This window comes from Ailuropoda melanoleuca, chromosome 4 (genome assembly GCF_002007445.2).
Source record: "Ailuropoda melanoleuca isolate Jingjing chromosome 4, ASM200744v2, whole genome shotgun sequence".
In the NCBI taxonomy this organism is placed as follows: Eukaryota; Metazoa; Chordata; class Mammalia; order Carnivora; family Ursidae; genus Ailuropoda; species Ailuropoda melanoleuca.
The window spans coordinates 62,353,977-62,368,170 of NC_048221.1; the positions used below are offsets into that span (position 1 = coordinate 62,353,977).

The 14,194-nt window shown below is 50.6% G+C and overlaps 1 protein-coding gene across 1 annotated transcript; it reads right to left on the reverse strand.

Moving 5' to 3' along the window:
• Window positions 1-13,167: 13,167 nt before the first annotated feature.
• On the reverse strand, window positions 13,168-14,188 carry POU3F3 (POU class 3 homeobox 3). The gene has a single exon (XM_011231168.2). It carries the CDS (start codon window positions 14,163-14,165, stop codon window positions 13,293-13,295), a length of 873 nt encoding a protein of 290 aa, XP_011229470.2. The 5' UTR covers window positions 14,166-14,188; the 3' UTR covers window positions 13,168-13,292.
• Between the last annotated feature and the right edge of the window lie 6 nt (window positions 14,189-14,194).

Sequence of the window (14,194 nt, forward strand, 5' to 3'; positions counted from 1 at the left end):
GTCGCCTCCACTCATTGCCCTAGAATGCAGCCCCTCATATGGACCCGTCAGGACGCTGGGTGAGTTGGGGCAATGAATTTCGGGTCTGTCTTGTTTGGGCCGTCTCCCCAGCACCTTGGCTCGTGGGCGGAAGCCCGCAGCAGCGGCATACGTCTGGTTCTGATGTAGTTACCAGTCTGGTCTGGAAATGCCCAGGCTGCATGTCGGAAACCTGACCTGCTTGGGACAAGCAAACTCTGCGAAGCGGCGTAAAAGTTTGGATGGTTTCAGAGCTCTGGGTGGCCCCTTCTCTTGATGTGAAGCAATGATCACCCCCTCCCCGTTCTATTTTGTTAGAGTTAATTGCCCAGCAGTGAGGGCATCTCACACCTCAGCCAAGGAATACAGCCGAGAAGGACTCCTCCATGGTTAACGGGGTAGCGTGGAATCGTCTAGGACACCCGAAAGGTCCAAAAATCTCACCCAAATGAAATGGGCCTGGGGTGGTCTCCTTCCCCTGAGGTACATGCCTCTTCTGCCTGGCCCTGGCTGTGAGCAAACCACAGAAGACCCTGAGTCCTGAGAGTAAAACTACCCCAGCTTCCTTGAGTGGGCAGCCGACCCCAGAGGCAGATCTTCGAGGGACAGCCTCATATGTCAACAACAAATTCCCTGCTGACCCTGAGAACACCACGAAAGGGAGCCAGAGCTGGCATGAAGCTCCCCTTACTCTCATCCACCACTGAGCCTGGCAGGGGGGAGAGGGGCAGGGCTTGGGAACAGGGCTAAGAAAACCCATTGTTTCCCAGGCCTTGGGTCAGCTGCAGACAAGCCTGAGACAACAATTCCTATGAGGAGGGGCGAGGGGAGGGGGGAGCTGGCCCTCTGGTCCTCTCTGGCTGTACTACCAGGAGTTCTAGGGCTCTGGGCTAGGAAAAAAAAAGAAAGAGAGAGAGAAAGAAAAAAAGAAAAGAAAAAAGAAAAAGACCAGCGCTCTTTCCCCAAGTGCCCATGTGAAGCACATGAGGGGGCCTGGGGCCCCTAGCAGAGGCCCTTGGAAGCTCAGATCTGTTTACCCCGCAGGAGGCTCACATCACTGAGGTCTGACCGGGTGTGCTTTCTCAGGAAACCTGGCTGGGGAGTCTGGTCAGAGGGGAGGCAGTTGTTCAAGATGTCAGGTAGGCTGGGAGAAGGATCTATCCCCTGCACCCCAGTAAATACAGAGAAATTTTGCTCCTTAGAAAGAAATGTTAGAGCTTTAAACTTTTTCCAGCCAGAAACCCACCTAATTTCATCAAGGTCGCTTGTCAGCAACCATATCCCATCCTGCCTCTTTTTTCTTTCTTTGTGGCCTAAGGTTGCATTTTAGGGGACTTTGTATAATGCTGCTCGTGTCAGCAAGCCTCCGTGTCTCCAGCCTTACCCCATCTCCCCCATCTCCCTGTACAGAATTGTAGTCGGAAACCACACGCACACACAAATTCTCGTTAAAATTTTCTGCTATTCTTCCTGACTGGAAGAGTTGACAAGACACAGACATTAAGTTGCATAAAATACAGTGGACTGAGCAGCCAGATGCACCTCATTTGCACTTGTACGGAGCCAGGGGTAGGAGCTGGTGTCACTCACTGCCTCCAGTCCTCTCCGCCATGCTGGGCTGCCTGGCTGGAATTTTCTAGCAGGCCCCACTGCAGAGGCCATTTGTGAGGTTGGAGCCCCCGCCCAGCCCAGGCCAGCCAAGGGGGTGGGGCGGGGGGGGGCAAATTGTGGGGGCAGAGGCTCTGGGGGCCTGGCCTGAGGGCTTGAGCCAGCTTGGGCAGACCTTCCTCTATGGGCTGCTCAGGGGGCTGAGAGGCCCAGCTGGGTGGGCACAGGCAGCTGGATGCCCCAGGTCTGCGGGGATCCCGAGGGGCTCCCTCTGGGTTGAATGAAAGAAAGGAGACACCTTGAAGGAGAGGGATGGTCACTGAGCACAGCTTCTACCCACGTCTACCCCTCTCCCCAAGTTTTGTTCTCATTCCCTCCTTTGTCCCCAGCGGAGGGGCGCCTGGGCCTGATAGGTTCCTTCACCTCCTCCTGACCTCAGAGCCTGAGGGCTTCTCCCTTTTCTCCTGTCTCCCTGAGCTCCACTTTGGGGCCTCTAAGTTCCCAGAAAAAATGCCTCTCTCTTCAGCTCCCAGAGGTACGTGGGAGCTGCATGAAGCCTCAGGATCCCAGTGGGGGCACTAGGGTGAAGTTTGGGGTCTTTATGCTGTTCCCCCTCACCACCCACAGTCACCCTCCGGCTTTGGTATCAACTTTTCCTGCCCCAGATGCTGGGGCTTCCACTCCTATCCACCAATTCCTACCCAGAGCTTGGGCGCTGGGCCACTGCCAGGGTTTGGTGGCGGCAGGAGGCCTGGAAGCCATGGTGATAGAGGGGCTAGAGGAAATGGGGTCCTCTGGGAACCTCAGTGGGGGTGGTGGGAGGGCCAGAGCGCCCAAGCTTAGCCTCAGTGAGCACCCCCAAAAGCGTGTCCCGGGGACGTCTTTTCCACTGTGTCCTGCTCGCTTTCCTTGCCAAGGCCATGGTGACTGGGACATCTGCTAACCCCAGGAGCTCCCCTTTTCTCCCCTCAGTTCTTCTTGCCCAGCAGGGAGGCTTAGGGACTGCTTCTGGGCCTCCACTGCCAGGCTGAGTGCAGCCTGTGACCTTCCCGGGGGAAAATCAAGGGCGAGGGATGTTGCCCAACAAGACCACCACCTCACCCTGCGCAGGCGGAGCAGCCACCGACCAGGCCCCGTGGACCCAGGCGCAGTCACCCACCCATGCCCACGGCGGCCTGCAGGAGCGCCGGGGCCCAGCCTGTGGAGCTGGGCAGCCAGCCCCGTACCATTGACAGCCGGGGCACGTCTGCGAAGCCCGGGAGAACAATCAGTGGACTCTATGTCCCGGGAGCTGGGGACACGCCTGTAAGGTGTGTGATAATTTAAAGAGCCTTGGTACTACTATTGCATGAATCCTTTGTTAACAGCTTTGTCAGCTTGCACGCCTTCAGCATCTCCCCCTCCCAGAACCTCCCCCCTACACCCCCACCCGGCCCCCCTGTGGAGGGGACCTGGCGCTGGGGATCTGTCCAGATCCACTGCCCAGCTCCACACCCCCTCCTGCAAAATGCTTGTCTGTTGGTTGCGAACCCCCCTTCGTGCTTGGGGCAAAGGAACATGGTTCCAACCGCCTTTGCCTTGGGAGGCTCTTCTGGAAGAACAGGCTTTCTGAATGTGACCTCGGACTGCTGCAGTGGGGGACTCCTGCTGCTGGTGAATGAGTGGCTCACCTGCCACGGGCACCTGGGGACTGCCATGGGCACAGCAGGGTGCATGGGGGAAGGAGGCACCTCGGCTCCCAGAGGAAGGGTTGGAGGAGTCCTTCAGAAAGAGCAAGAGTGAGGATAACACAGAGCTGGGAACTTGAGGGCTTCTACTGGCTTCAGAGCCACCAGATCCCAGGATCCTTGGGTATGATCGCCCTCCCCTCCAAACCCCAAATTAGGCATGACTCCTCTTTCGGCCAAAGCACAGCTCTGGTCGGGTGTTTAAAGGATGCTTGGGCATAGAGGAGGTGCAGGTCGACTTACGTGCTTCGTCAAAAATGGCTATACATTTCCCCATAGATTTCCTATTTAATTTGTCTTCATTCCTCCTTTCTGGGCCTTTCTGCCTGCGCAGAGTCACTGGGAGAAAAATCAAGCGTAAGCACCTCTCCCTGCAGAAGGTTCTGTATGTTATGTAACACTCACACAGGGTTCCTCAAGTTACCATTTTGCTGCAAATCAGCCAGCACACAGTTTTCTGGCCCTGAGGTGGGGGTGAGAGTGTCAGGGTGGTGCTAATAGAGGTGGGGGGCTTCATTCCCTGGAGACTTTTATTCCCCTCCTTGAAGCCCAGTTCAAGGCCCAGGAACAAAGTGGGTAAGTAACTGATGGGTCTTTTGGTCTCTCCCCTCCCTTTTACCCCCTCACTTGCAGGTCCTCCTCTTTGATAAATAGAGGAAAGCCGGTGGGATCAGGTACATATGTAAATAGTGCTGACCTCCGTGGCCCCTCCTCATTGAAAAGCAGAAAGCCCCTTTCAGGTACTGCTGCTCAGGGGCACCATTTCTACGCCTCCAGACTTCACCGGACCCAAGACTACTTACTTTGCATCCTTCTCGTGTTGAAAACGTCCAGGACAACTATTAAACTGTTCTCCGAAGAGTTAAAGACATTCCTCGGGGTCGAAACATTTTTAAAGCAATGGAAGAATCTTCAAGGAGCACAATCAGTAGGACCGCCTGAGCAAGTTTGAAAGACTTCTCCCCCCGCCCCCAAATGTTCATTAAAAATACTTTGTAGACGGTATTGTGTTCACTAATGGGTTTTTCCACATTGTAACCTACAGATTCTCAAGACCAAGCTAGTAAGACGTTTATTTTCATTTTGTTAGTTTCTGGGTGATACTACACTTTCTGATGAGACTTATTTATTTTTTTAAAACTCTGCTGGGGAGCTTTCAACCCTGGAAGTGTAAGTGAAAAATAGACCTACTGCCTCCCAGATTCTTACAGGGGGGCGGGGGAGTGGGACAAACCTGCCTGTGGGACAGGGGGTGGGGGAGTGGGACCAACCCGACTCACACCTCCAAGTTGCCCTGTCTGAACCTGGGTAGAGCGAGGGTAGCAGGGTTTGGCACCTTTTCGTTCAGTGCTGGCACAAAGTGAGCTCTTTAAAATGAGTATCTATTCTATTTCAGTGTGCAGTGTTCCAGCCGACTAAATGGGCTTGCCTTCTGCCGAGAGGCGGTCCTGGAGGACACAACTAATGTGCGATCTCCCAGAAAGCTCTTCATCGAACATCCCTTGTCCTTTTGTTTTTGTATTAAAAAGATGCTTTTGCTTTCCTCTCGGCGTCTATTCTGTTATTTTGTAGCTACAACAATGAAACATGAACAGTTTATCATTCTTTCTGTCCTTTGTAAACATGTCATGTATTGGGATGTCACAAAGCCCCAGACACACCTCAGCGTGTCCTGTGCTTTTCATGTGTACTTGCTTCTCATCAGGTCACCCAGAGACCCACACTTGATTCTGCCTTCCCCCAGGCGGTTCTCTCTCCCAAACAAGGGCCCTCTTCCCAACTCGCAGGGACAGGGGATTCACTTAAAGGTAGCTTCTCAAACGAGGAAACGCCAAACTCAGGTTGTCCAGGGGAGTGGTACTGGTTTCTACTGGTGACTGGGCAGCCCTGTGCTAGCGTCCCCTCAGGATCAGTCCCCTCAAGAAGGAGAGAGAACGGCAGGCACGTTTCCACAGACGTTTCTTAAACTATGGCAACTAAGTGAGTTTTACAGATAAAATTCTGCTATATTCCCAGCCAGCTCAAGTGATTTAAATTTTAGTTTTGTTCACATGTATAGGCACGCACACACCAACTAGGATTACATTACCAGCGCCTTTCCACTGGACAACTCTGGTGACAGCAACCACGGACCCACAAACTTAATTTCTGAAGAGTGAAAAAGGAAAAAAAGCTCTCCATACCTTTTAAATGGTTATTTTATACTGTTTAACACCCCCACAGACAAGATCGGCTAGACTTCCCTGCTTCTTTTTCTAGGAACAGGTAACTAACCATGCTCTGTCCCCTCCCCCAAGACCCAGCTATTTTTAAAAGCTAAAATTTCTCTTTCCAAAGGGAGGAAAAGGAACGAACTCCATTAATGAATTACGTACATGGAATGTGGCTTGTCTGGGGCAATTGTATTTGTAAATAAATGGCTTCCTGTTTATTATGTACCTTTTACTGAAAAACGAACTCTAATGCCTCTGAGCACTTAACACAGCGTATATTTCAACTCCTGGTTTGATTTCCACCTTCCCCCCCCCCCATTCACTAGAAAGAAATCGGGTAAAACTGAGTCAGTTGGTGGAGGGGGGTATCGTTATCCTTAATCGTCCAGACTGACCTGGAGAAGGGCCACCTCTAAAGTTCTCACGTGCGCCCCAAAGTGCAAGCGAAGGGGTTTGGCTCCCGGGGAATGTTTTTGGAACCAGTCTGGAGAGTTTCACTTTTGCCCCTGGATCTTTCTAAAGCGGACCGCGGCCTCCTTTTACCGCTTCAAAAGCGAAGCCGGCGTGCGCTCGTCCTGGAGGCTGGACTGGGCACCGACCTGCCGCCTGGCACCCCTGCCTTTCCCTGCGGCCCGCGCTCGCCCGCCGCCAGCTCCGCATCGCCGCGCAGGCCCCGGGCCCGCAGTCCCCGGCCGGGACTGGGGCGCGGGAGGTGACCGGGACGGGGACGGGCACACGCAGCCTCCTCCGGCGTTCTTCCGGCGCCCGTTTCCCCACACGCGGGAAGCCGAGGCGCGGGCCAAGTGCCCAGGGCTCCTCAAGCACTCCATTCCCGAGTGCGGCGCGCAGGGCCTGGAGGCCCGAAACTTCACAAAGCCGCCAGGCTCCTCCTGCCCTGCCCCCGCTGCACAGCTCCGGCTTCCTAGATCCCGGCGCATTCCCAAACAATGCGGCCTACTCGCGCACGAGGCCAGTCCTCTCTGACCCCTACGCCCTCCCCCCCCCTCCGTTTGGACTGTTTGTAGCAAAGGGTTAGAACCTCATTGGGAGCCAGCGCGTCCCCTTCCAGGCACAGCACCCTTCGCGAAAAGACACAAAGTGCCCCCCCCCCCCTTCTGTAAATCCCAGGCTCTGGGCTGGGCCAGAGTCTTTGAAGACCCAGGGGGTCCAGCTCCGTCTGTACTTTTCCTCCAGGGCTCCAGGGCTTGGGGCAGCAGGGAGGTGGATCTCCGGGAGAGCCGGGGTCAGCAGGCCCTGAACTCAGCCCCTCTGAACTCTGCGGTCCGCGGAAGGGGAGGCGGCAACCGAATTCCGGGGAGAGGAGGCTGGACCCCAGCACGGAAAATCCGCAAACGTGAAACGGAGGTCGACGGGCATTTCTACCTTTAATTCCCCTATGCGTTCCAAAAAGTGTTCGCCAGGACCTCTGGAACCTGAGCCGACCGACCTTCCAAGGAAACTTTCGCAAGTTTTCATTTCTCTCTCTCCTCAATTTCTTAGGTTTTCTCCAGCCACCGGCCTTGTCGATTGCTCCATCAACTGCCCTTTAGTTTCTAAGGCTCCCAAGGCCTGAGCATTTCCAGAATTATGGCAATAATTGTTATTTTCAGGCTGGGGAACGAGCGCAGGATCAGAGGACAGGGGACTGAGGGGGAGAGTAGAGATGTTGATGAAAAGGAATATTTCAACCTGTGTTTCAAAAAAGTTTCAGTTGACAATTATCAGTAACCCCGATAGACAACTCCATTAAAGAAAAAAATTTACTACTGCTCTTGAAAAGCCGTTATTTTTTACATCGCTTTTAGGAAGATAGATGAACAAAACATCGCGTTTCAAGCCATTTTGATCTGTAATTAAATGGCAGGATCGGTTTGTATTCTCCTACGGCTTTTACAGAAGTTGCAGTGATCCAAAGTCGGGTTGCTGTGTCAGAGTGGCATTTTATTAATGAGAATACAAAAAGCTTGCATATTCTTAGCCCTGCTTGAATTTAGTTGCTAAGCAACCGGTGTATGGTAATTCATCCGCGAAATTTAAATCTTTGAGAAAGGATCGTGCGTTTTTGCTGAATGGTCGCCACGAGGAAAACAACTTGTGGGACTGGCAGCAGCTGTTACGGCCGGGCCGGGCCGAGCAGGGATCGGGCCACCCCACCGCGACCGCCACCGCCCCACCTCGGCGCCCGGCGTCCCAGAGAGAAGCTGGGCTTCTGCCGCCCGTTGCCCCGGCGCTGCCCTCCTCCGCTCCTCGGGTCCCCATTTCCACTTGAGGCAGGCCCTGCACCTGAGCAAGCCATCTGCATCCCTAGGGCTTGAGAGTCCAGGCCGCAAATTTCCGCAGCCCCCTCCCCTCCCCAGCACCCACAGGCACGCGGCGAGCGCGCGCAGACGCGCGCACGCGCGCGCACACACACACACACACACACACTAGCGCGCACACACCGTGCGGCCGCGAGAATGACAGTTGCCCTCTTCCCAGACCCCTCTGAGGTCACTTCCAGAGCCAACTCTTCCTTGAGGAAGACCCGACTCATAAGACTCATAAAAAACGCAGCCCACAGTCCTTCCAGAAGGCCAGGCGGCCGCCGCTGGCCGGCAGTGACATCATAGGCTCCTGCTCGCCACGCTCGCGCCCACATTTTAGGATACAGGAACAAACACGGATGTGAAATCAAGAATGAAAGAGAGAGTAATCTAATTAATAGGCCATGAGCCGGGCTAACAAAATCAAAGAATCTGATTACACAAGTACCCTTCTTGCTATCTCCGCTCCCCCACCCCCACCCAGGTCTTCAAGCCTCCGCACTATTTCCTTTCCTAGACTGGAAAGTTCAGGCAAACCCAGAGCCCTCTGATTTCCTTATTGAAATCAAGATCAAGCCCACGGTGGAGCTCCAGCAGCAGCCGGGAGGTCACGTGGGTGACCTCCAGGCCTTCGGAACAGCCGCCCTGAGGAACTGAGATGACCAAGTGACCTGCAGAACCCGGAGAGCTGGAGAGGTGCCCCCCACACTTCTGACTCGCCTCACTCTTACCAACACCAGCAACACCAACACCTGTACTGATGGCTCACGCTGTCAGTAACAGGACTAGCAGACAGATTCTTCACTCACAGACATTTCAAGAAGAGCTATTTTTTAAAAAAACAAACATAACACAACTCTTCTTTTCTAATCACCTTGCTTCTGAGTCACGGATAGCCTCGAAGTCTTAACTCCCCACACCTGTCCCCCAGCATAGATGTCCGAGCACAGCCAGGTATTAGGGTTTATCACTGATACATAGCCTCTGTCCTAATCGGTCCAGTCAGCCACGTGCATTTCCTGAAAGAAGAGAATTCTTTCCTTTCTATCCTTCTGCCTTGAAAAAAACCAGGTCCACCTCCTAAATAATTAATTTCAAGTCTGCATCTAGTGCCAATACTTGTTGCATCCATTTTAGAGTTTGATTAATTACCCTGGAACTTGGGCAAACTAAACTCCATGTGGAGAGAAGGTTTCTTCCTTCAATTTAGTTCTGAAAGCTACAAGTTATTGATGGCTCTTACTATATTTACATACAAATTGGTGCAAATATGCCCATATCTTAAAATGCATTTTGTATAAATATATAAAAGTGTCATTTTTGATTTAGCTTGAAGAGGTTGATCATTTATTACAAAAATAAACGAATAAATACAACAATATATTGTTGCTTCCAACAGGATAAATACTTTACAAATATATAATTTAAAAAACAAATTTAATTGTTAAAATTATTTAAAATATTACACTTATCAATAAAACTATCAATAGTATATACTGCATTTAATATTAGAACCAATTATTCTCTGAATGTTGAAAACCATTCATACAAAACAGATTATGAGCATGGTAATAAGCAAACACTGGAGGCTACAGGGAAGCAGAGGGGATCTCTAAGATCAATAATGAACAGTTCTATTTTGGAACAAAGAAGTAGTCCTTGGCTAAGTATTAAAAAAAAAAAAGGCAGAGCAACAACAGCAAAGTGACTATTTTAAATACACCTTGAGTGATTTATCGCCCAGACTTGCAGGGGAAGATGGTTGGGTGAATGAGGTGACAGGGGCTTGGACAACTCATCAGGAACCACAGGACGCTGCAAACTATAAATGGGCCTAGCTTGGGATTAGCCAGATTGATGGAACAGAACTTTGTCACTTTCCTTTGGGTTGGAAGGGGAGGAGGGGGGTGGATTGAAATGGAGGAAACAAATGGGCACTTTACGAAGCACAAGACACTTGCGCTGCAAAGGAACACAATGACCAAATTCATTAAAAAGATCTGGTGATATATAACAATATTTTCATTATTTACATGTGTAACAATATAAGCCTTAGCACAAAACCTCTCAGTATAGCTGCCCTCTTTTGTTTTTCAGCCATGAATTTCATTTTGTAAATACATTCAAAGGGTTGATTTTTTTTTAAAATATGGAGTGCAAGCATGAGCTCACTTTTAAAAACGCAAAATGGTGAAATAAAATGGGGTTTCTTTCCCATCTTCTCCAATGAAAAGTTACTCTGCTGCCCCTAAATCTGGGCTCCTTCCAAAGTAATCAGCAAAGGTTGCTTTTTAATAGAAAACAGTGTGAAATCTAATGTTAGTTCTTTTGTTGTCAGCCAAATCAAGTAAGCAAATACCTCCTAAAATTTTAAATAGACCCATTCTCTGTCTAATCAACCACTACCATTCCTGTAGGGAAAATAGGATTTCATCTCACGTGCCAGTAGTATCCACCATATAAAAACCACCACACCCAGTCCTCAGCTTTCTCATAAGGCCTTCTTTGCTTGCCCCTGTAGACACTCAAAAAAATGATGAAGTTTGTCCCCCACCCCCGACCCCCACTCCAGGTTGTAAATTTGCTGGGCAGAGAGGTTACAATAGCAAGAGAAATAGGAAGCAAGAAGGCAAAGAAAAGTAAATTGTGGTTTCTTGTTTTCATTTTTTTCCTTCTCTCTGTTTAATAAATATGGCCTTTTTCAGATTTCACAAATCAAAATGATTGTGATTTTTAGTACGATTTGGTGTTTAAAATAATGCAACCCAATACATGGCCATCTGGCTGGGCTTGATTTATGAAAGTGACACAGGGTCTGTCTGGAAGAAATGACTGTTCCTTGTTGCTCTCACAGTTTTCCGGGTTTTTTAACCCCTGCATCGATATCAGAGGAAGAGAGAGGAAGATGAGAGAAGGCAGAAAGTGAGTGACAGCTAAATGAGATTAAGAGGAAATTAATCCATAAAATCATTGCTTTATCACTCCCAAATACTTTTTTAGAAGTACAATAGGAAGGGACTCAACTGAGCAGAGTCTTTTGCGTCTGTAGTACTCACAACCTGAGGCATTATACTTTCATTTTCCCACATTGTAAATATTGATACATTAACTTGATAAATGTGACCGCTCTGCAGGGTGTAGCTAAAGACTGATCAAAAAAGGCTCAAAGCCCCAGCACCAGTAAAGAAGATACAGAATCATACTGGGGAAAGACCAGAACATAGAAATACAGAATCTTAAGTCTGAGCTGGTAATCACACTGAGGGTAATGCAGTGTGGCCCACAATCAGGATTTTAGAACTACTTTCTGCCAGTACAAGAAAAACAAACAAAACACCAAAACAGCTTCATAATTTAAATTGAATTGCATCTAGTTATTAATGGGAAGTAATTAATATAAAAATATTTGATAGAATCACTTGTAAGCTAGTCTTTACAAGTATTAGTCTTCAGCAAAAGAGGAAAGAAACTTAGCAGTATGGTTGGGGGGACCGGAGGGAAAAGAGAGGCTAAATTTGGGGGGGGCGCTCTGTATTAACCATTAATAACCAGTTGGCACATTTTTACTGGTGCTGTAGTCCAGTCTTCTGGTAAAGATGATAAAGGACACAGGTATCTCCAAGAAAAGGACTAGTCTTTAGACATTCTCACCTAAAAACACTAAAAACACCCACTGAAACCAAGGGAGAGAAAACTGTTGTGAGATCTATGGATTAACAAGGAGTGCCAACTCTGTCAAAGTACTAGCAGTTTCTGTCATGCCCTTTCCTCCGTATTCCCAAATACACCTAGGGTGGGCCAGGCTCTGCCTCCTTGGTGCTGTCACGTAAGAATTTGCATTAGTAAAAAAATATTTTCTAAAGAACTCTTTTCTTCCCACATAGCGTTTATGCATCAGACACAGACTATTTCATTCTAACAAATTTATTTTCTCGATCAGCTCTTACGGAATCACTACTCAAATTAAATTACAATCAAATGATCACATCAAAAGATACCCTTACTACCTAGCAACTGTCCATATTCTCATTTCATTTTGATTTGTGCTCGTCTGAAAAAAACACGTAATACAAGATCTGGGGAAAAATAAATTACCGTTTTGCAGCAGTTCATAAGTATTCTGAATAAAATATTAAAAGAAGTCATTTAATGAAAATATAAAGCAAATATTTTTAGATCAACAACGGATCTAACAATTCTATATTGCCGTCTTTTGAAAAGTCTGTTTATTAAAACCTACCAAAAACACTGCTTGGAAATGGCAGTATTATATAATCACATCCACAGCACCCATTCAATCAAAGTTGGCAACGGATTGAGGAGAGAAGTCCAGAGAAGTGCATCGGCTGGTGCTCAGTCCTTCTAAATCTCTTTATCTGAGTCAGTCCAGAAATAAAAAATAAAAAATATTAATAAAAAAAATATTAGCGGTGGAATCTTTAGGCCTCATCCACCCCAGTGACCGCCGTTAAAGCCGGGGTTGGTGGCGGGGCCTCGCTCCGCGCCCAGTCCGCCCGCCCTGCCCAGGACTCGGCCGGGCCTCTCCCACTCCTCGCAGGACATCCCCTTCTCCCTCGCCCATCCCTCTGCTCTTTCGTGATGCTTTATTTCCAAGGTTACTTTGAGGATACTTTTTCTTTTGGCTTTGTTATTCAGTCTGTTAATTTCAGAAGCTGTGAATATTTCCTTTTTTTTTTTTTTTTCCTGAAGACTGTTCTTTGTTTTCTCCATCCCATTTCATAGTCAATTTGTCCCCAAATGACTTTAACATGGCCAAGAGAAACAGGGCCCCGGAGCAGAGTCATCCCCTGATTAAACCCGGTGCCTCTGCTTTCTTTCAGGTCGCTCCCAGGAAAGAAAGTTTTGGTAGATCACTTTAGGCAGCCCTTTGGAGGGGGGAGTGAGTGAAAAGGAGAGAGGGGTGCTTTTTTTTTTTCTTTTTTCTTTTTTTTAAAATTTTAAAGAGGAGAGGACGAGGCAGGTGCTAGGTGCTGTCCACCGTTGCCGTGTAGGACTTCCTAGGGTGGGAAAAACCTCACGAGTACAGTTTTGGTGCGCTAGGCATCTTCACCCTTCCTTAAAAAGAAAAAGAAAAACAAAAAGGAAACACCACCACAGTATAAACGAGATCTCATGATCGCCTCCTTTTTCTCTTCCGGTTTTGTTTGTTATATATATGTATATAAAACAGTCTGGGTATTTATTACGCTTTTGTTTTGTTTTGCCCCTCCTTCCTTGGACTTCAGAAATGTCTCCTTGGTCCGTCTCTCTCTCTCTCTCTCTTTTTCCTCNCCGTCCCGGCCCGGTGCGGCCCCAGTGCGGGGTTGGCGCTGCGGCGGCGGCGGCGGCGGGGGTTGGTGGCGGTGCTGACAGCGGCTGCGGAGGCGGCGGCGGCGGCCCTCTTTGCGCTGCGCCCCTTGCCTTCACTGCACGCTCGTCTGCAGTCCGTGGTGGGGCGGCGGCGTGTCGGCGCTCACGGTGCCCACCTGCGAATAGACGTCGTCGGGAGTCTGCTGTTGGATCCCGGGCGGCGTCATGCGCTTCTCCTTCTGGCGCCGGTTGCAGAACCAGACCCGCACCACCTCCTTCTCGAGCTGCAGGCTGTCGGCCAGGTTGGTGATCTCCTGCGCGGAGGGCTTGGGGCACTTGAGGAAGTGGCTCTCGAGCGCGCCCTTGACGCTCACCTCGATGGAGGTCCGCTTCTTGCGCTTGCGGCCCTGTGCAGCGATCTTGTCGATGCTTGTGGGGCTGCCGGTGCTCGAGTCCGCTTCCTCCAGCCACTTGTTCAGCAGCGGCTTGAGCTTGCACATGTTCTTGAAGCTCAGCTGCAGGGCCTCGAAGCGGCAGATGGTGGTCTGGGAGAACACGTTGCCATACAGCGTGCCCAGCGCCAGCCCCACGTCGGCCTGTGTGAAGCCGAGTTTGATGCGCCTCTGCTTGAACTGCTTGGCGAACTGCTCCAGATCGTCCGACGTCGGCGTGTCCTCGTCCGAGTGCGGGTCGTGGCTGTTGAGTCCGGGCCCCGCGCCCCCGCCGCCGTGGTGCGGAGGCCCCTGCGCGTGGTGCGGGTGAGGCGGGTGCGGGTGCGCGTGGTGGTGGTGGTGGTGGTGGTGCTCGGCCAGCTCGGGCGTGTCCCCGCGTACCAGCCCCGGGTGCACCAGGCTCTGGGCGCCGCCGCCCGCGCCGCCGCCGCCGCCGCCCGGACCCGGGGGCGCGCTCAGCATGCCGTTCACCGTGAAGCCCCCGGGCTGCGAGTAGAGCAGACTCTGAGGCGGCGGCTGCTGGCCTCCGGCCATGGACGGGAGGTGTGCGGCGGCAGCGGCGG

Bases quoted from the DNA above. Each gene is read 5' to 3' on its own strand.
- POU3F3 (XM_011231168.2), bottom strand. From the start codon at position 14,165: ATGGCCGGAGGCCAGCAGCCGCCGCCTCAGAGTCTGCTCTACTCGCAG.